The sequence below is a fragment of the Carica papaya genome, chromosome 4 (assembly GCF_054855325.1).
Source record: "Carica papaya isolate Zhongbai chromosome 4, ASM5485532v1, whole genome shotgun sequence".
Lineage (NCBI taxonomy): Eukaryota > Viridiplantae > Streptophyta > Magnoliopsida > Brassicales > Caricaceae > Carica > Carica papaya.
Window position 1 is genome coordinate 19,798,515 of NC_142312.1, and position 22,355 is coordinate 19,820,869.

General features: G+C 36.1%; 1 protein-coding gene across 3 annotated transcripts; it reads right to left on the reverse strand.

The window, feature by feature from the left end:
* Positions 1-6,240: 6,240 nt before the first annotated feature.
* On the reverse strand, positions 6,241-19,216 carry UVH1 (Restriction endonuclease, type II-like superfamily protein). Of its 3 annotated transcripts, none has more exons than XM_088218060.1 (9): positions 18,263-19,214; positions 14,899-15,122; positions 14,568-14,650; positions 13,711-13,875; positions 12,383-13,177; positions 7,755-7,865; positions 7,415-7,675; positions 7,104-7,327; positions 6,241-6,842 (listed from the first exon to the last, which is right to left on the reverse strand). In XM_088218060.1, the coding sequence occupies exons 1-9, from the start codon at positions 19,117-19,119 to the stop codon at positions 6,632-6,634; spliced, it is 2,931 nt and encodes a 976-aa protein (XP_088074186.1). In that variant the 5' UTR covers positions 19,120-19,214; the 3' UTR covers positions 6,241-6,631. The 3 variants fall into 3 exon arrangements, with proteins under 3 accessions (XP_088074186.1, XP_088074187.1, XP_088074188.1); XM_088218061.1 differs by having other exon boundaries at positions 14,568-14,647; positions 18,263-19,213; XM_088218062.1 differs by having other exon boundaries at positions 6,666-6,837; positions 18,263-19,216.
* Positions 19,217-22,355: the final 3,139 nt, after the last annotated feature.

Genomic DNA, 22,355 nt, shown 5'->3' on the forward strand with positions numbered 1-22,355 from the left:
TTTTTAGTTCAAGTCTGTTATATGTCATAAAATTGCTTTAAAAATTGAATTCCAAATACATAACAGTAAAAGCAAACCTGATATTTTTTGGGATCAGAGCATTCTCAATAAAATTAATGCCAATTTATGGGAAACAAAAGGTAAGACAGATTGATTTTCTTTTATTGGATGTCTAGAAAAACTAAGGAACTGAGTGCATGCAAAATGTAAAATGAAATCCACAAAATTCACCAGACAATTAAATAGGAGAAAATGACAACTATTCAGCAATGCTGGAAAAATGAGATAATTGTTTTGTGCTATGTGAGCATTCTTACACAAGTGTTTATGTTATCTCCTATGTATTTGTGTGTGCAAAACTTCAATTTGTGATTTAGGGGTCTATATTTGGAACCCATTTATTTACGTGTCACTTTGAGCTGTGGGTAGACTTGTAGGGCTCCATGCTTTTGGGTTCTATTTGGTCTAGTCATGTGCTCCTTCATGTTGTTCAACATGTCACTTTAGTGAAGTTACTTGTTTTCCAAGATTCACCAGAATGAATGGCAAAAATAACTATTATTAGAATTACTGTCAAAACAATATCTGTTTTTTAAGAGGTGTCTAATATTGCAAATTGGTTTGAACTATTGTGAGGTAATGTATTTGTCGGTAAGCTTCAAAATTATTTTTATCTTACCGACTATTTTTCATTGCAAAAATTACTTAATTAACATTTAATATTTTACTATAAAGGAAAATTTTCAGTACGAGGAAGAGTTAGAAGTATGTGGATGGGGAGATGAAGATTTATGATAAGGTTGATGTCGATTAATTTAAATGGTTTATGTTGAAGGGATTCATGGTTGATTTATGTTATACAAGCATAAGTAGGACACATGGTTACTACTTGGTAGGAGTGTAGATGATGGCGGGTTAAGATGGTTAAACAATGAAAAAGCATGTCAAGAATGTCGTGGATTCATTAATAGTGGTGATACCATGGACATTTTCCTCGAGGAATATGTTCCATTTGATTTGGAATATGTCCACTAGCTAATGGTTTCATGAGAGACATCTACTTATAAGATGTATCTTATATTTTTATTTACAATAAAAAAGTTGTTTTTGCAAGTTCTAGTAGACCAGAGAGACAAGTTGAAGTAGATTAAGAAAATTCTTCCGCATAAACAAGGGAGTTTAGACATGAAACAGATGTATTACAATTGCACAAGTGTATGATAATGACATCATAGATGAATTAGATTGTGAAAGTTCTCGATATTTAGATATAGATGTGGCATATAGCAGTTATGAGAGTAATTATTTTGAATCATCAAATTCAGGTACTTACTTGGATGGTGATGAGTATTCATCGGATAATGATGTAGATTCTATGCCTAGGCAAAGGAGTTTCCATAGTTTGCCATGATTGGTCTTTTAATATGTTGTTCAAAGAAGCAAATGACTTTAAGAAAGTTGTTATCAAGTATGTTGTAGCAAAGGGGGTTCAATTTCAATATAGAACAAATTTTAAGTTGGTTAACACTCGATAATATTGCAATGTCCATTCAACAATGTGATCTTCCTTAACAAATGTTGATTATTATTCTTAAGTATTGATTTATTATCATTAATTCTCAAATTGTCACACATGTTTAACGGTTTGGAATTGATATTCACTTTCTTTCACATTTTTCAAATAAAAATAAATAAATGTTGTATTGACAACATGTTTAATAAGGTGATAGGATTACTCATAATATATAATAATACACACGTTAGTATTTCATTTCAGCATGTATCCTTTAGTAATTAAGGTGTAAAATATAATTGAATTACATATTTTAGTTTCTTAGTACTCATAAAAGGATAAAGTTTTAGAGAAGTTATTAAAAGTTCTTTGAAATTAAATTGATCAAGTATTGCATATCTTACATATAATATCATCTATTCAACTACATATTTGTAATAAAATAACCAACCAACTAATCCGCAAAAATTAATTTGTTCAATATACAACTTACAAGGCCAACACGAAGAAGTTAATTTAAGGATGATTATTCAATTCAAGATATAACATGACACTCCCTAAATAAAGATGATGATTAAAATTCAAGTCACATTTCCCAACTAGTCTAAAAAATGCAAATTACAAGAATAGTTTATCGATCGAGTATATATGTTCTTAATCTAAACTAATAAAAACTTACTTGAAGGTTTTAAATCCCATAATAAATCATTGTCTAAAAGGATAAATTAGTTGCCTCCACTAAGATTAATAAGCAGATTATAATAAGGTTTAATACTTTACATCAAAGAAGTCTCTTAGATTTCGGCTAGCCTTTTGACCACCCATTAGACAATGAATGAGTGAGAATGATAAAAGGCTTGTACAATTCTAGGGAAATGAACTTGTTATAAAACGAGCTTGATGTGAATGAGTAAATAAAAAATCAACTTATAAGTCAGTTAAAGAAATTTTAGATCAATCGATAGTAACACATGAAAGAATGAACCAAGTCAATGAATCTAAAATAAACATGTTAATTTATCATTACGAGCTTTTCAAAATGCATGAAAATCAATCCATTATGGATATGTCTATTTGATTCACTGGTATCCTTAATGATTTGTAATCTTTTAGAAAAACTCACTCTTATGGTGAATTGGTAAAAAAGATTCTTAGGTGCCCACCAAGATCACGGGATACAAAATTGATTGTCATTCAAGAAAGCTAAGGATCTCAATAAATTGAACATCGATGAACTCTTATGATGACTATTCACCTATGAACTCAAAATGAAGAGGGTAAAAAGTGAATAAAACAAAAAGAAGAAAGCCATTGCTCTAGAAGCTTCCATGAAAAAAGTGATGATGATGAAGAAATAGCACTCATCACAAAAAGATTTAGAAGACTTATGAAAAGAAAGAAATTTAGTGGAAAAAAACTACCACCAAAAGGAGAATCAAACAAGAAAGATCCCATAGTTTTTTATGGGTTCAATAAACCACAACGGATGATAATCGATGACCTTCAAGCTAAAAAGAAGAATAAGAAAGAGGTAATGCTAGCAACATGAAGTGACAATGAAGAGAATAGCTTCATAAAAGAGGAAGAAAATAAAGTTCCAAACTTGTACTTCATGGCCGTGAATAAAGAAAAGAGTAAGTATGATCTCACCTTGATTACACACATATGAATTACTAGATGCCTTTAAGGAATTTTATGATGAACGAATGAAATTAAGCACAAAGAATGATAGGTTCAAAGAATAGGTATAATCTCTTTCTAAAAAGGTGAAAACTCTAATAAGGAAAAATGATAAATTAAAAACAAAAATGAAAAAATTGGAATATGCAAATATGACGGATGAAAATCTTGCATTAGAAAAGAATATCAAAGATTTAAATGGTACACTTGCCAAATTTATACAAGGAAAAGAAAAATTAAATACATGAATGGGTATGATAAAGGAGGACTTGGATATGATCCCTCTAAGAAATAAAACGTTTCTTAAAAACTTCTTTTTGAAATCTATTAATCAAAATAATTTATGTATTAATTGTAATTTTTATTGAAAAAATTGATGTATTTTGCACTCATACTCCATTAACAAGAATAGACATAATGGTCTGAAAAGATTTAGGTTCCATAAAACATTCACAAACTTCAAAATATTTGGGTACCAAAACCTACAAGGTGAATACATTTTCTTGTAGGTACGCCTCAAGATTTAAAGTATAAAAATGTTGGTACCTCGATAATGGATGTCGAAGACACAACTAGAGTTAAAGATGCTTTCAAGGAGCTCAAATTGAATATTGAAGGAGAAATGAAATTTATAGATAACAACAAAGGTAAGATAATTTGAATTGGTGAAATAAGTAACAATTTTACTTCCATTGAAAATGTTTTGCTTGTAGATCTTAAATACAGTTTATTAAGTATTAGTCAATTATATGAAAAGGGCCATAGAGTTATCCTCGAATTTGAATATTTCTTTTTTATTGACATAAAAGATAACTTAACTAAAGTTGTTGGCCATAGGCATGACAATGTGTATGTGATTTACCTTGATGATTTGACTACTTCTCTTGAAACTTGTTTGGTTGCATTGAATAATGATTGTTTGCTATGGCATAGGAGGTTAGCTCATATTAACATGGATCAATCTTAAAGCTCTCTAAGAATGAATCCTTTAAAGAGCTTCAAAAAATGACTTTTGAAAATGATAAAGTTTGTAAGACTTGTCAATTAAAGAAACAAAGTAGATCATTCTTTAAATCTAAGAATATTGTTACTACTATTAGACCACTAGAGTTCTTTTGCATGGACTTGTTTTAACTTACTAAAACCATAAGCATACGGAGGCATTATATGGCTATATAATAGTGGATGGTTATTCAAGATACTCCTGGATAATCTTTCTTACTTACAAAGATAAGACATTTCATGCTTTAACAAACTTTGCAAGAAACTTTAATATGATAAAGGAATTGAAACGTAAGCATTAAGAATGAGAATGGTAAAGAATATGAGAATCAATAATTTGCTACCTTCTATGAAGAACATGTACATAAATCCCTCCAACAGAATAGTATAACAGAATGAAAGAATAGATCTTTTGGAAGAAATGGCTAGAACCATTATATGTGAAAATAATTTGCCAAAGCAGAAGCAGTTAACATAACTTGCTATGTACTAAATAGAATGTTAATTCGCTCATTGCTAAACAAAACACACCATGAGATTTGGAAAGAAAAAAAACCAAATATTGGTTACTTTCACTTCTGGGTGTAGATGTTCCATTATTGAATAACAAGAAAAATAACCTTGGAAAATTTGATGTTGTATAATGAAGAAATATTTCTAGGATACTCAAACCTCTAATAAAACTTATAAATTCTTTCAAAAGAACACTAGTAATTGAGGATCCATGCATGTTGTCTTTAATGAACCTAATCATTTATCTCCAAAGAAAAATGATGAAGATGAAGAAATAGACATAATAAACTCACCAAAGAAAATAAATATTAAAGAATCATGGACTAATAAAAAGAAATGACACTAAAGAGGAAACACGTGATATCTCATATAGCCTAAATGAAGAATAAAAAATACATAAAAGCCTACCTAAAATTTGGAAATATGTTAATGTTCATCCTAAAAAGCAAATTGTACGTGATACATTACATAGAGTAAGAACTAGAAATTCCTTCAAATAAATGTCATTTATTGTTGTCCATATTCTAAAAAGAAACCAAAAATTTTGAAGAAGCAAAAAATGATGAAAATTGGGTAAGTGTCATGCAAGAAGAATTGAATCAGTATGAAAGAAATAAGATATGGAATCGAGTACCACGACTCCAAATGGATGAGAATGGGGTAATTATTAGAAACGAAGTTACATTAGTAGCAAAAAGTTCAATCAAGAGGAAATAATTGATTTTAATGAAAACATTTGCTATAGTAGCTAGATTAAAATCTATTAGAATACTAATAGTTTTTATTTTTACAAAAGATTTTAAGTTCTTCCCAATGAATGTCAAAAGTATATTTCTAAATAGTCTTATAGAAGAGGAGGTCTTATGTAGAATAACCTAATGGTTTTGTAGACTCAAACTTTCCTAATTATGTCTACAAACTCATCAAAGCCATGTATGGTTTCAAACAAACTCCAAGAGTTTAGTACAAATGTTTTATTAAATTCTTCCTTGAAAAAGGGTTCACAAGAAGAAACTTGGCAATTCATTAATTTAAAAAGACTAAAAGAGAATATATCTTAATTATCCAAGTATATGTGGATGATATAATTTCTCGTACAATTAATGAAAACATGTATAAAGAGTTTTAAAAAAGCATGTAAGTTGAATTTGAAATAGGAACTTAAATTGTTCTCTAAGCCTACAAATCAAACAATTAAAAAAAAAAAAGAATAAAAAGAAAGAGATAGTTAGACCGAAGCAAATACAAAAAAAAATAATAATAATAACAATAATAATAATAGGCTAAGACATAGCCTTCCTCTTGCTTCTTTGTGTTTATTAAGCGTGTTTCCCCTTTCCAATGGGGAAGATAAAGGGGCAATTGACCTTGATATTCACTTTTTTTTTTCTTATTTTTTGAATAAAAAAATAAATATAAATATTATAACAAAATTAATAAGTTACTCAAACATATAATAAATTAAAAAAATATATAAATTTTTTATCTCGGCATGTATTCCTTAGTAAAAAAAAAATATAAAATATAAAATATACTGATTAAGTATGCATATCTGACATATTATGAATAACATCTTCCATCCAGTTACATATTTACAATAAAATGACCAGCTAATTAAATGGCAAAAAACCAATGTGTTCAATATACAAATTACAAGGTCAACACAGTAATTCACCTAGGGGATGATTACTCAATTCAAGATATGACATGAGACACCCTAAATGGAGATGATGACTGAAATTCAAGTCATCTTTCCAACCTGATCCGAAAAATACAAATTACAATCAAATCATTCATGGATCCAAATATATATCTCCCAACTCTAAACTGACAAAAACTTGCTTGAGATTTTGAACCCCGTAATAAATTGTCATCCAAAAGGATGAATTATTTGCCTCAAACTGAGATTAATAAGCAGGAGGACTATAGCAAGGTCGGATACTTGGCATCAAGGAAGTCTCTCAGAGTCCGGGCAGCTTTCTGGCCACCCATCAGTTCAGCTAGCTTCGCCATGGGAAGAACTGCAAGCTCTGCCAAGCTGTTACAGCCATCTATTATAGCCCTGTAGTTAGTATCTGTTACACCAGGAAGCCTTCTCAGAAACTCAACAGCTGACGTATTGTAGTTTTCTGCTCTGCAGCGGAAGAAGTAAAAACTTTAAGTTTCTTGTGTCAAAAACAGATCATATTTCCCTGCTAAGAGTGCTACTGGGTATAGAAAACAACTTATCCGCAGCATTCCTCACACTAAGCAAAGTTTATAAAGACAACTTGTAATATGAAACAGCTTCTTCTACGAAATGGAACAATTGATATCTTAACAATAAGGCTTCAATAACCAGACTAATTCCTCATGCCCTGTTGGAGCACATATAACAAAACTTCAATTTCCTTACCTCACATCATTTTCCACAATACCCTCTTCCGAGGGGACACCAACTCTAATTGCCTTGGCCTCCTCAGGCTCATCCTGATTTGTCTTTAGCGAAGCAAATATCTCAGCAGTTGCATATAAACTGCGTGACCAGATTATACGCAAACGTGGAAAATGTAGGACCAGTAATGAGAGCTTTGATATGATACTGTTTGGTGTAACATCATCCCCAATGTCACTAGCTGACTGCACAGATGAAGTCAACAGATTGAATCAGCAAAAAGTATTAAGTTTTAATAGATTTCCTATACCAAGATATTGAATATAAATCACCTGAAATGAAAAACTTTTATCTTGAGAGAACTCTATGAGAAGAACAGGTATTCTATAGTACCGCACCATACTTTCAACTTGGTGATATAAACGACCAGATGTGAAGCTACTGAAAAGATCTTGGATACTTTTTCTCTCTACACATAATAATGGCGACAAGATATAGTCCCCAACTTCTAATGTGACTGGTATTATGCGCATGCCTTTCAGGTGAAGCATATTTGGAAGGCTACTCATGAACTCCCTCACATCCACTATGACCTGAAAAGATAGGGAAAACATGAACCACTTTTACTTCGTCACAAATAGGAGAATTTGTAGGAAAGGCCCAATATGACACCTGCATTTCTTTCTCAGCTTCCTTTCTTCCACCTGCCTTTCTTGTTATTGAATTTTGGGTACTTGTAGCTTGTAATTGAGTCGAAGAATTTAAACACCGGTAGAGCCCATCCTGATCCAAATCCATGTGACACCCACAAAAAAACAAAAACATAAGTGTTTCTTTAAGGGCACTTCTTATCAATGCTATAGAGGTAATTAGTTGCTATCTTGGGTTAAAAGAAGGATGAATCTAGAGTCTTTGTCCTAAAGCTTGACATGGATCTTTGACAAGACAGCCTACGTGAACCAAAGTGACAATGGGTAACATCTAATATAAATTTTAATTGAATAAACCCATACGTCAAGAAACCTCTGGCAATCAACTACAGAAGGAATGGCAGAATAGGAATTTAACCCACTGGAGGTAAAATAGTCATTTCACTGAACATAATAGGGTTAGGGCTCATTGACCGGATCAACCCTAACCGATAACATCAAATCCCATTTGCCTTGCTGCCACCACAATGGCCGAGCGGTTCCCACCTCTATTGCCATCCGTCTTCATCAGTTGTAGCCGATAGATAGGCTCTTCTCCATGAATCTAAAAGCATAAAAAATAAAAGGAATTTATCTAATAAAATCTCTCTTCTTTTCTCTGCTCTCTCTTTTTCTTTTCTCATGTCCGAAGCCATGAGTAAGACTTCTGACAAAATGGTATCAAAGTGAGACTTCTGACAAAATAGTATCAAAGCCATCGGAGCCGGCCAACACATACGCCAAGGTCGCCTTGCGTACTCAATCCAAGGGTTGGAGACGGAAACCGCTCTGCGATTGTGGCGGCAGCGGCAGAAACAGGATTTGATGTTATCAATTAGGGTGATCCAGTCAATCAACATTAACCTTTATCTGTCCAGGTGAAATGATTATTTTAGCCCCAGCAGTTGAAATTCCTTTTCTCCCCTTCCCTATGTAGTAGACTGCCAGAGGTTTCTTGACCAATACCCTTCCTAATCCGTCAAAGGTGGAATCGGTAAAGCCCACCATGAAGGACGTGCATTAGAGACTTACCAAGTTCATGGATGATTTTTTTGAGTTGAATCATCAATCCGCCAATAGATGGACAATTTTGTCAAAATGACTCGGCAATCCCACCAGCAGCTCAACGTAATCATGGATGGCTCCACAGGGCGCCATTGGGAAAAGGGCCGAAGCAGTCAACAGCGGGGGCGTGCGAAGGAAGAGGCCTCTTGTCTTTCTCATGTGAGCAGCTTGAAAAAGCCCTGAAGTCAGGTTTAGGGATTAAAAGAGTTATGGGATTCGGTTCAAATGAAAAGACTTGGACTGGTTCAATGGAGGAAATGAACCAAACCAGTCCAGTGGAAGTATTTAACTGAACCGGTTTGATCCGAACGGGTCCATTGAAAACCCCTAGACCAAACCGGTTTGTCTACCACACTGAACCGAACTGGCTCAACTCAAAAGTTTTGTCTTCCAAGGATGGAAATTCCCCTACTTGAAGGAATAAATCCCCGCGCTTGAGTTAGAAGGTACGAGAAGTATTTTTTTTGCACACAACACACTAAATGAACAAGAGGTTGAAGTTGCATCTCTTTTTTTCTGGGAAAAATTGCAGAAGTATGCAACTGAGGGTGGTTAGCGAAAATCGAGGAAATACAATAGGATTATTTCGTTGAAGAGCTTTGCTGGATATTTGGGGGGCCATCGTGGAAGGACTTTATAGAAGAAGTTAACAAATTGTCACAAACAGGTATTGTACTAGAATATCAAGAATAGTTCAAGCATTCGCGCACTCTAATAACAGCAAACAATCCCACGCTTTTGGAGAGATTCTTTATATTCAGTTTCATCAGTATTGTCAAACCGAAGTTACAGCCTATGATAAAGCTGCTTAAGCCACACATGTTTAATCAAAGCCTTTGAGCAAGCCTTACTACAGGAATAGTCCATAATTGAAATGCCGAGAAACTCCCATCTTCACGAAAAAAACTACCTACTCATCGGATGGTTCGAAGGGAACGACGACTTGAAAGTCCAAATGAACAGGAAGAGAAGCAGAAGTCAGGATTCAACAGCATCACGCTATAAATATGGTGACCATTATTTCCGGGGACACAACTGCCAAAGTAAAAACTGCGATGGCACTAGAAGAAATATCCAGCCACAAAGACTTGTTAGAAAAGGGAGCGAAGAGAGATAGTGGATGAAGTAAATCCAATAGAAACTTTATCCATACAGGTAATAGAAGGAATATCGGCAGGAACTATCCTTAGAATCAAAGAGACTGTCTGATCGTGATTTGATAGTATTGCTAGACAGTGGAAGTTCACAGTCATTTTTGGATGAAAGGGTGGCTAAAAGAGTTACAAGCGAAAACCACTAATGGTAATGGCGGCAAATGAACAAAAATCACTACGGGGTTGCATGTCCAGATGCTACCTAGATTATGTAAGGTTACAAATTCAAGTACAATTTTCAAGTCATCAAACTCAACGGATATGACATGATATTGGAAGTAGATTGGATGAAACAGTTTATGGTGTTTGATTTTGTAAATGTCACGGTCAAATTCCAGAATGGCAATTTCCTCACAGTTCTAAAATTAGACGATGCCTTTATCCATACAGGTAATAGAAGGAATATCGACAGGAACTATCCTTAGAATCAGAGAGACTGTCTGATCGTGATTTGTTAGTATTGCTAGACAGTGGAAGTTCACAGTCATTTTTCGATGAAAGGGTGGCTAAAAGAGTTACAAGCGAAAACCACTAATGGTAATGGCGGCAAATGAACAAAAATCACTACGGGGTTGCATGTCCAGATGCTACCTAGATTATGTAAGGTTACAAATTCAAGTACAATTTTCAAGTCATCAAACTCAACAGATATGACATGATATTAGAAGTAGATTGGATGAAACAGTTTATGGTGTTTGATTTTGTAAATGTCACGGTCAAATTCCAGAATGGCAATTTCCTCATAGTTCTAAAATTAGACGATGCCTTTATCCATACAGGTAATAGAAGGAATATCGGCAGGAACTATCCTTAGAATCAGAGAGACTGTCTGATCGTGATTTGTTAGTATTGCTAGACAGTGGAAGTTCACAATCATTTTTGGATGAAAGGGTGGCTAAAAGAGTTAGAAGCGAAAACCACTAATGGTAATGGCGGCAAATGAACAAAAATCACCACGAGGTTGCATGTCCTATGTAAGGTTACAAATTCAAGTACAATTTTCAAGTCATCAAACTCAACGGATATAACATGATATTGGAAGTAGATTGGATGAAACAGTTTATGGTGTTTGATTTTGTAAATGTCACGGTCCAATTCCAGAATGGCAATTTCCTCACAGTTCTAAAATTAGACGATGCCATGGGCCAGATGAAAGAAACCTATGCCAAGAACTGGGGCAAACAAAACATGGAAGGCGGGACTACGTTCCTAATTATGGAAGTTGATCCAGAAGAAAGAACTACTCCAACCAAGAATGAACCATTGAAGTCCTTGCTGGAACAATTTAAAGATGTGTTCAAAGAACCCAGGGGACAACCGCCACCTAGGGAGTTTGATCATTCTATATCCCTAATTAAGGAAGTAGCAACTATTAACATTTGGCAATCCAAGTACTCTTTTCAGAAAAATGAAATAGAAAAACAAGTGCATAACATGTTACAGGAATCAATTATTCAACCTAATCGCAGCCCATTCTCATATACAGTCCTGCTAGTTAAAAAGGTCAGAACCTGGAGATTCTGTGTAAATTACAGGAAACTTAACTCGTTAACAATAAAAAATAAGTCCTCCCTTCCCGTCATTGATGACTTACTTGATTAATTACATGGTGCTTCTATTTTTTTCAAAACTTGATCTGACAGCAAGATATCATCAGATTCATGCGAAAGAGAAAGATTCTCATAAGACAGCATTTCAAACTCATCAAGACCACAATGAGTTCAGGGTAATGCCCCTTGGCATGACATGTGTGATGTATCAGGTTCGTGTAATTTTTTTTTTAATGAGGTTCATGTAATATTGGAAAATGATAAACAGTGTCAGAAGCCTTGCTCATGGCCTGAACCTTAGAAAAGAAAAAGAGAAAGAATAGAGAAAAGAAGATAGATTCTGTTAGGTAAATTATTTTTATTTTCAATGTTTTTACATTCACGGCGAAGGGCCTATTATTTCAACAAAAAAAAAAATTCTGGAGAAGGGCCTATTTATTGGCTACAACTGGTGAAGACGAACGGCGATGGAAAGAAACTGCTCAGCCATTGTGGCAGCAGCGGCAAAAACTGGATTTGATGTTAATCTGGTCAATCAGTCATAGTCCTAATATGTTTGGGTGAAATAATTATTTTACCTCCGATGGGTGAAATTCTTTTTTTGTCCTTCCTTCTGGAGTAGACTGCTAGAGGTTTATTGACACATCAGTTTATTAAATTAAAATTTATATTAGATGTTACCCATTCTCCCTTTGGTTCACACAGGCTATCTTGTGAAAGATCCATGTGAAGCTTTACAAGGGACACTCTAGATTGATTATACCATGTTTGTGGATATGATGATAAGCTGTTGTTTCCAGGACTCAATGATTAATGGGAGTTAGTGTTATAGAAGATCAAACCTGATCAACTGGAATCATCATCGATGATTTTTGCCTGATCAAAGATTCAAATGCGCTATTTTCCCTCTGTATATTTGCCTCAAACTTTTGGACTTCAGTAGAATCCTCATAAAACAGAAAATATACTTTCAACTTCTTTGAGGGATTTTCAGCTTTGTAAACCTCAATTTCTCTGACAAAAGTGACACTTGGATGGTAAACTATAATTGCAGAGGGCTTCAAAATGTCCAGGATAGGCTGATCGCTTTCCAGGGCATAGAAATGTACTGGTGGTAATGGCTTCGAATCTGTAAGCTGTGGAGCATTAGCCACTTTATGATTACTGCCTTCTGAATAACCACCTTCAACAACCGAATTGATTTCACATGTTTTGCCTTCATTGTCTGAACCGGATAATTGAGATTCATCTTTTACTGATGCCTTTCTCCTCCTGCACTTTCTACTTTTTGATAACTGAATAGTTGCCGAGCTTCTTGTATTCCTTTTAAAACCCTTACCTTTAGCAGGTTCTCTGTTGCCAGCCTGAGGCTCAAGACTATCCACAGTAGAATTGTCTTTTTTACCCAGATTCCTTATCTCCGATGCTGCAGCCAACAAAGCATCATGTTCCTGCTTGCACATACTACTAGCTTCTGCATTCTGTGCAGGTGTTACAGGGGCAATGCCATCAAGAATCCCAAAGCCCTTGGGAGTCCCCAAAACCTTGGTATTTTTTGCTTTCTTTTTTTGAGGTGTTTGCATGTTGCGTAGCTCAACTTTGTTCAGTAAGTATTTCTTCCATTCTTCCCTCATGACCTTTACAAAGAAAAAAAAAAGAAAAATGAATTATTCACACCTAATATGTTATATAGAGCATCAGTTCATCATTTACACAAAATACTATGGCCATATGATTATCATACAGTTAGGTATGAAAATTCAAAAGCATAATAGCATCGATGATAATCCACAATATAGTTAGATTTATAGTATTAACACCTTTTTTCTAAAAAAACTTATTAAAGTAACTCTTTTACAGATGAAGACTGCACATCCCTCGAGCCCTCTATTCTGCCAGGAAATTGGTAACAGCCGGCTGCCCTCAAGAAAAGAAAAAGAAAGAAGCAAACCTGCTTACTCTTCATTCAAATTATAGAAAAACACAGGATTACATGGACCTAAGACGTGGGCAATCCTTGACAAAATTTCTTAAATTAATGGAAAAACAGTAATAAACATATAGAAAGGAAAATAAAACAAATGTTCAACCACAAGTATCACCCTTGTCATCCTACAGATATATAGGAAAAGAAAAAAAGAAAAAATAAACAAAATAAAGTGATAAAAACCTTCTCTGGGCCATTAGTTATGCAATCTTCAAGCTGCATGCATGAATGTTCATCTTTGCATGCCACTAGAACAACGCCATTGTCATCATCTTGACCTTCAACCAGATATTCTTCCCCCAACAAAGCTTGCTTTTGTCTTTCCTCATATATCTCTTCAAGAACCCCCTGCAACAGAGAGAATATTAGAATTCGTATTTCCCCTTCCTATAATTGATAATTCCTATTTTGGATTCGAAGAAAAAAGGGAAAGAAAAGAATACAGTAGGAATCAAAAGCACAATTATATTTAAATATCAGCAAGTATAAATTGTTAACAGGAAAGGTCTTTCCCCAGATATCTGTTTCTGCACTCTTGGGACGGCTTGGAGGTTTGTACAAGAATATCTCCCCCTCTAGTGTTCTCTAGATTTTTCTTCCTGATCAGGAGACTTTTATCTCCGCCTCTGTGTGGTTTTCAGCAGAGTAAGGAACATATACTGTTGTAGGGAAGTGAGCACTAAAGGGGTCTGTGTCCTTTTGGTCAGACCGGAACATGAGAATTTTCTGATATTGTTCTTTGTCATAGGTGGAGTACCGCTGCTCTATTTGTTAATACCCTCCGGTTTCTTTAGAAACTTCTTTTATATAAATCACGTAAGAGATTGGGCTTCCATTTTTCTTTATTCTCTCTTTGCTTCTCTTCCTGTATTATTTTAGCCATTCTTTCGATGGAAGGATCGTCTATCCTCCCACAGATTGTATTCTTTCTCTTTCTAATAATTGTTCTTCCTTTTGTTCAAAAAAAAAGTTGGGTGACCTAAAAGAAAAAAAAAAGAATACCCAACAGCTACCACAGAAATAGGGACTCACACACTCACTCTTAACACCCTCCATTTTGGTGCCTCCTCCAAGACTTCCTCAAGAGCAATTCCACTAGCAATTGCTGTCGTACCACCAACTGCTAAAAAGAAATGCAGAGAAGATTAAAAAGAAATGGTTCCGTCATAAAAGCTTATCAATATATTTCTTCAGCTTATCAATATATTTCTTCAGCTTATCAATATATTTCTTCAGTATACTTTCAAAAAAGATATATACTTCTTCAGTAATCTGTTAAAAGTTGTCATTCAGAAAATTCTTTTAAGGTGAAAAAAGAAAGAAATGTGTTGATATAGATGAAGTGGCACAAAAATAAATATAAGCCCTCACCAAGTTTCTCATTATCCTCCCTCTCCTTTGATTTCCTCTTTTTGCTCATTGCACTCTGATCCTGCCCATTTGATTTCACATCACTTGACTTGATTATGCGGTAAACCCGCTTCTTTGCATAGTCAAATATCTTATAGCTGGACTCTGCAAATAGCCAAACAGATCTGAAGCTCTCTGATACTCTCAGTGTATCCAAATACTTCAAAAAACTCACTGCATCATACCTAATCCCATTAAATATCAAACATCAATTTCCTCAACCACAATTCACCAAACATTCAACAAAAACAATTTTTTGTTAGAAAGATAGGTTTTTACGAGTATGGGCTACCAACAAAATTTTTACATTTGTTATCCTTTAGCAAGACTTTTATATTTCCTTAAGATTTTAGTTATTATTTATTTAGAAGTATTATTCAGGTTAACTATTTTGCTATTTAAGAACTCGAGTTTTCAGCATAGAGGATTCAGTTTCCTAATCGAGGTGCTCTGGGCCTCCCACTTTTCCCATTAGTGCTTTTGCAGATAGTCAGCTTTTCAATGCTCCAACATTGCTATAGACAAGTACTCAACTAACAGACACTACAGAGATCTATCGGTTAACAAGAATGTTGCCCCGCCTCTTTAACATATCAATTGTCAAAATACTTCCTCTTAAAACTTCCCAAGCAAAGAAAGTCATCCTAGGGGGTACTGTAATTTTCCAGATTTGTCTAAATGGAGCTGTCACATTATTATCATTGTCCCCTTTAGCTATAAAAGTGTAGTAGGATTTTACCAAAAACCCATTCTTCTCATCCAACTTCCAAATCCTCCTATCATTCCTATTGTTCATGTTAATTCCAGCCAGCACATTGAGTAAATTGCAGTATTCATCAACTTCCCAGTCCTTCAAGTTCCTTTTCACCTGAACACTCCATCCCCTCCCCCACCATCGTTCCCATACACTTTATCCACAATAATATCCCTCTCACTAGGAATATTGTAGATGTTAGGGAATCTGTCTTTCAGTTTAAAAGCCCCCGTCCAATCATCCTGCCAGAATCTCACCTTTCTCCATTTCCCACCTTCCATCCCATACATTCCCGAAATCTACTGCCTTCCCCACTGATTCTCTTCCATAAACTCATTCCATGCGGTTTGTATTTCCCTCTTCTCCCCCCATCTCGCTCCCAATCCCCCTCTCGTCTTGCCTCCACCACCTTTCTCCAAAGTTTGTCATCCTCAGTGCAATACCTCCATAGCCATTTCCCATGAAGTGCCACATTCAAATCTGCAATAGATCTTAGACCCAGCCCGCCCTTATCCATACCGTTCTTCACTTCCTCCCACCTTACAAAATGAAATTTTTTACAATCGTCAACATCACCCCAAAAAAATCTATATTGGATCCTTTCAAGTTTTAAAATGAAGAAAGACGAAGGGCCGCCGTTCACCATCACAACAAAAGAGGTCGTAGAGATACAATTCTTTATCCATTTCCTCCATCTACAACCAAAACCCATCATCTCAAGCATATAATCCACAAAATCCCGACAAACGTGATCATAAGCCTTCTCCACATCAATTTTACAAATGATACCTTCTTTTTTCTGCCCAATCATGTCATCAACTACCTCATTTGCCACCATAACAGCATCCAGAATTTGTCTTCCTTTAGCAAATGCATTTTGGTTCTCCCCAATAACCTCACCCAAATCCTTGGACATTTTACCAGCTAGAACTTTTGAGATCAATTTATACATACTACCACCAAGCTAATCGGTCTGAAATCTTTTATGTTACCAGCTCCAACGATTTTTGGGATAATAACCAAAAAAGTTGTGTTAATAGATTGGACAAAAACCCCAGTTCTGTGAAAGTCATGAAAAACAGCTATGATCTCATCTTTAATGACAGCCCAAAACTTCTGAAAAAACTTCATATGGAATCTATCCAGTCCTGGGGCTTTGTCTCCATTGCATTGCCTTAAACAGTCCAGAATTTCCTCCTCCGAAAATGGCACTTCCAGGCTCCTCCTGCTGCCATCCGATAGTTGTCTAAAGGGAATATTATCCAGTCTCGGTCTCCTCTCCTCCTCTTCAGTACAAAGCTTGGTGAAATAATCCTTAACTTTCTCCCTCAAGGCAGCATTACCCCTAACTGTAACCTCTCCAAACTCCAGCTTCTCAACATAGTTGTTCTTCCTCCTAAAATTTGCCAAACTATGAAAATATTTTGTATTTCTATCACCCTCCTTAATCCACCTCTCTCCAGCCTTTTGCCTCCAAGAAATTGCCTCCATATTCATCATGGCAGCAATTTCCAGTTTTAATTCCCCTCTCCTCCCCTTTCCCCCTTCCCCTAACAGCCTGTCCATCTCCAAATGGTCAACTCCCCCAACTCCTCAAAATTGGCTTTGAGGATTCTGTCAGATCTGCCTCTTCCTCCTTAGCCCATTTTTTAATCTCCAACTTCAACCTCTTCAATTTGGAAGCAAACACAAAACTGGCCGTACCACTTTCATTCTTCTGTCTCCACACATCCTCCACCAACTTCCTGAAACCCGCCAAATTCAACCATTTGTTATCCAACCTGAACAGCCCCGGACCCCAAATGATACCATCCGGGATAATGCAAATAGGAAAGTGGTCAGAAATAGGTCTTTTTAAAACCTTTTGGCTTAACCCTGCAAGCTGCAAAAGTAAACCGTTAGAAATAAAAAACCGGTCGATTCTCGACCAACTGGGCTCGTCCGAAAGCACTCTATAGACAATTAAAGAGAGATTTCTTATAATAAATCTAAACCTATCTGTTTAATAACATCCAAGATTCCTCGTGCGAGTTGAATACTTTTGAAGAGGGGGAGAATGACGTATGACCATCTAACACACTTTTCACTAACATAGGAAAGCCTAGCACCATAATTATTATCATTATTTTATATTAGAAGATCTTGTATACTTTCTTAAAGTTTTAATTTTTGTTTAGTTAGATGTCTTATTATGTCTATTGCTACCCTACTTAAGAAATTTAACAATAATAGGCTAAGCAAATACCCCATCAATATATGGGTGCTTTATCATTGTAAACGGACTGCTTATGAAGAAAACTATATGGAACTGTGGATTAGGTTCATATTTTATTTTCAGTAAGTTCCTCTCCAATCCTGACCATCTGCTACACACCCTACGTTCTAACCTTAATCATAAACCAATCATATCCACAAGTATCTAGCACATAAAAGCAACTAAATTCCCCAAGTTAAATTAGCAACTGTTTTTTAAAATTCAATTAAAAAAAAAAGCTCAATCGACTTTAACAGAGGAAGTTACTCTTAACTCTCGGGGAAAAAAACTAGAGAAATGGTAACTAGTCACTGTACCTAACAAGATAATCCAACAACTTCCTCAGAGTCTTCAAGTCGGAAACGAGCTGCTTGGTCTTCTTTCCCAGAATATGCCAAATGGGATCCAATTGCTTCCTCAAAATCTCATCAAAAGACTTGAACAAGCCATTCTCTACCGTCAGGTCCTCCACGTCAACTTTATTAGTCTTTCTCATCTCCTTCAAGCAAGCATCCATAACTTCGACGATAGCCTTCTGGATTCCCACCATGTACTTACTCATTGGGACCCGAATATCCACCACGAGAGGCGGTTCTCGCTCGAGCTCCTCGGACACGTTGAGCTGAAACCTAGGCCAGAGGTGCAGCCTCCTGAGAAAAAGGCATCTCATAATGCGCTCAGCCTTGGCAAATCCCGATACCATGGCATGGGGCTTATCTGAGAAGGCACGGACATAGGCGGTACGATTGACGGACTTGACGAAGCGAATAATGAAAGCTTCGGTGGAGGTCTCGGAGATGGCGTGAACGTTGAGTATGAGGATGCCGGCGAGGGAAGACGCCGGAAGCTTTTGAGTGAGAAGGTCGACAATAAGGATGCGAGGTGTAATAAAAAATATCTTTCCGGAGGAATAGAGCGAGTGGCGATGGTGAGAGGGAAGGTCGGCGGTGATCTCAGAGGGGAGAGAGGATGAGAGGTGGAGGAGAATTCGTGATTTCAGAGAGTGAGAGGAGGAAGCGAGAAGGAGAAGGAGAGTACCTTGGGAGGGAGAGTGGAGGAGGAGAATGGATGAGACGAGTTTCGCGAGGGCGAGGCCGGAGGAGAGAACGACAAGGCCGCCATTAGAATCGTCTAGGAGATCAGCGATTATCTGTTCATGGAACTGTAGGACCATTCTCTGATTCTTGTAAAGCTTCTGGTTATGGCGTCGGAGATGTTTTAGGGTTTGGCTAGAAGAGCAAGAAGGAGAGTGGGGGCTGAAGGAAAATTTATAACTTACTGAAACTATTTTTTTTTTTTTTTCTACACAAGTAAGTTTTTATTTATTTTAATTTTTAAAATTATGAATTATTACATGATTTAATTTTAAAAAAAAAAATATTACAATTTAATTTTAAATTTTAAAAAATTATTTCAAAATGTAATTTTTGGATAATACTTTTTTATCAAAAGTAGTATATAACACCTGGGCCCGAAAATTGGTTCGGGATGGTATTTACGGATTATGAATATATATAATAATTAAAATATTTTATTTTATTTTAATTTTATTGAATTTTTTAGAAAAAACGAATTAAACAAGAAATTGAAAATAATTTTAGAAACAATTAGTGAAAATTTTATTTCAATGAGTGTTTTTAAAAGAAAAATTGAAAATATGGGTCAAAATACAATTACAGAAAGTTCGCCCACGTAAGACTGCCCAATCAGCAGTCTTGATGAACCGTAACGCACTGCGTAGCCAGGTACGCCGATATCGGCGCCACGTGGGAGGCCACGCTAGCGATCCGCGTGTCCCGCGATCGAACGGCCTAGGATCCATCTCACGCACGTGGACGGTTCAGATCTGTTTCTCCCTTAAACGTGATCGAACAGTTAAGATCAAACGCGATGAATGATTCAGATTTGTTTCCCCCTTAGGCGCAATTGAACGGTCGAGATCAAACGCGATAAATGGTCCAGATTTGTTTCCTCTTTAGGCGCAATCGAACGATTGAGATCGATCGCAATGGAAGATCCAGATTCTTCTACCTACTTGGAATTCGATTCTGAGCACCCATGTTGCCATATCGGAGCAAAATAAACGGCGGGTAAGCTAAAAACTACAGGCAAAGCCCGACAGGGCCGCTGCGACCCAAAACCCGCAATCTCCTCCTATGAGCCCCTTCCCGGTTTCCGTTTCGTGTGATTTTTTCACTGTTGTGTTCACCGTTCTGTTTTTTGCAAGTTAATCGAAGAATGAATCCCAGCCGCGAATGAGAGCCAGTGGAGCTGTCGCACCGGAAACCCTACCACTGGTAGGTTTCAGTTTTCTGATTTTTTTTTGCCCAACCGAGGCTCTCTAATGTGTTTTTCGCAGAGATATGTGTAAAATCGGCCGAAACTGATTTAAACCGGTCGAAAACAGTCAGGCCAAGATAAACCATCGCTGTGCCGAAATCCCAAAATTGGCCGAAATGGATTTTTAACACCGATTTTGAGTTTTGGGGTATTTTTTAGGTACGTGGAGCATCTGTAATCTCCGCATAAAAATTCAGGAAATCTGGAGATCACTAGGAGGCGCAGTAGAAAGTACAGTGTTTCGGATACCGATTCGGGTAAGAATCTCTCACTGTATTCCATGTTATGGAATTAAAGCTTAAAAATCAATAAAATGGTATTCTGTGAAATTTAGAAAACTTTGAGAATAATTACAGGTCACTAATGGAGCTGGAACTGATTAGTTATTTATTTGTCTTATTTAACTGATTATTTGCTTGTACAACTTTAAATACATGATAATATATTGAAATAGTTAAATGATTTAGTTGTATTTTCTTGATATATATCGCTTGTTTTGCGTGATTTACAGTTGATTGTGAAACGTAAAATTTATATACAAATGAAAAATTGCTTGGTGATGTGAATTAATAAATAGTTGTCTTACTGGATATCCTAGAAAATGGTGGATGGACCGGGTACATAGAGAACCTTACCGTGAATGTCACATCATATTGGACGGAGTATCGAATGATGGTATTTGGCACTCATACTGGATAGGATATGGGGACGACCCGTTTCACCTTCATACCAGAGGGGTATCGGTGGATGACATTTTTGGCACTCATACCGAACAAGGTATGTTATTTAAGTTATTGTCTCGATAGATTAATTTTGAAAATCTCATAACGGTAAATATGCAGTAAATAATTTTTCTTGGGGTATTTTTTCTCATGACTTTTCAATTGCCTAGACCCGTAGGCTATGACCTTGTCATGCTACATCAGAATACAACTCAGTCCCAAGTATGAGGCATCACTGTACACTATATAACCCATTGTCCCACTCGGTAAGGCAACCACAGGTACAGTAGTCAATCACTTCTTAAGTTCTGTAAAGCTCCTTTTGCAGTCTACGTTTCATTTAGACTTAATGTTCTTCTTTGTTAACCGGGTTAATGGAGCGGCTAGACTAGACAATCCTTCTATAAACCTGCAATAATAGCTTATCAACCCTAGAAAACTACGAATCTCCTTTACCGATATCAATTTTTCTCATCCAAGCATTGCCTCAACTTTTTCAGGATTTACTGATACTCCATCTCTTTATACAATGTGTGCCCTAGAAAAGTAGTCTGCTTGAGCCAGAAACCATACTTGCTCAATTTGGCATATAATTTCTTCTCCTTGAGAACCTGTAAAACCTAAGCCAGGTGGTGAACGTGTCCTTTTTTGCTTTTTGAATAGATCAGGATATCATTGATAAACACAATGACAAACTGATCTAGGAATTTTCTAAAAATCTGGTTCATCATATCCATAAAAATGGCTAGCACGTTGGTTAGTCTAAAGGGTATGACCAGAAACTCATAATGTCTATACCTAATTCTGAAAGCTGTCTTGAGAATGTCCTTTACCCTGATTTTTACTTGGTGGTAACTCGAACACAAATCAATTTTAGAAAAGACTTGGGCACTCTGCAATTCATTGATCTATTTTCTCAGTTCTTTCATCTCGATACGACTCATGCGGTAAGGGGCCATTAAGATAGGTTGGAGATCTATGGTGACGAGCTTGTGTTTTAGACTTCAGGGACCATTGGGATAATCACCTACCTTTGATAGAGTTCGCCTACAATAACAGCTACCAGACAAGTATTAGCATCGGTATGGCTCCGTACGAGATATTGTATGGCCGACCATGCAGATCGTCAATCTGTTGGGAAGAGGTGGGTGATAAAAAATTATTCGGCCCAGATCTTGTAGAGGAGACTACAGCCAAGATAGTTAAAATCAGGAAGAGCATCCAGACAGCTCATAGCAGGCAGAAAAGTTATACAGACTCCTGGAGGAGGGATTTGAAATTTGGGAAAGGTGACCGAGTGTTTCTTAAGGTCACTCCTTTCAAAGGGATTAGTAGATTTGATAGTAGG

Bases quoted from the DNA above. Each gene is read 5' to 3' on its own strand.
- UVH1 (XM_088218060.1), bottom strand. From the start codon at position 19,119: ATGGTCCTACAGTTCCATGAACAGATAATCGCTGATCTCCTAGACGAT. The intron at 7,866-12,382 runs GTTTGATCTTCT...GATTTGGATCAG, and splicing joins TGATGATTCCAGTTGATCAG to GATGGGCTCTACCGGTGTTT. The intron at 7,328-7,414 runs GTGATTTATATT...TCATCTGTGCAG, and splicing joins ATAAAAGTTTTTCATTTCAG to TCAGCTAGTGACATTGGGGA.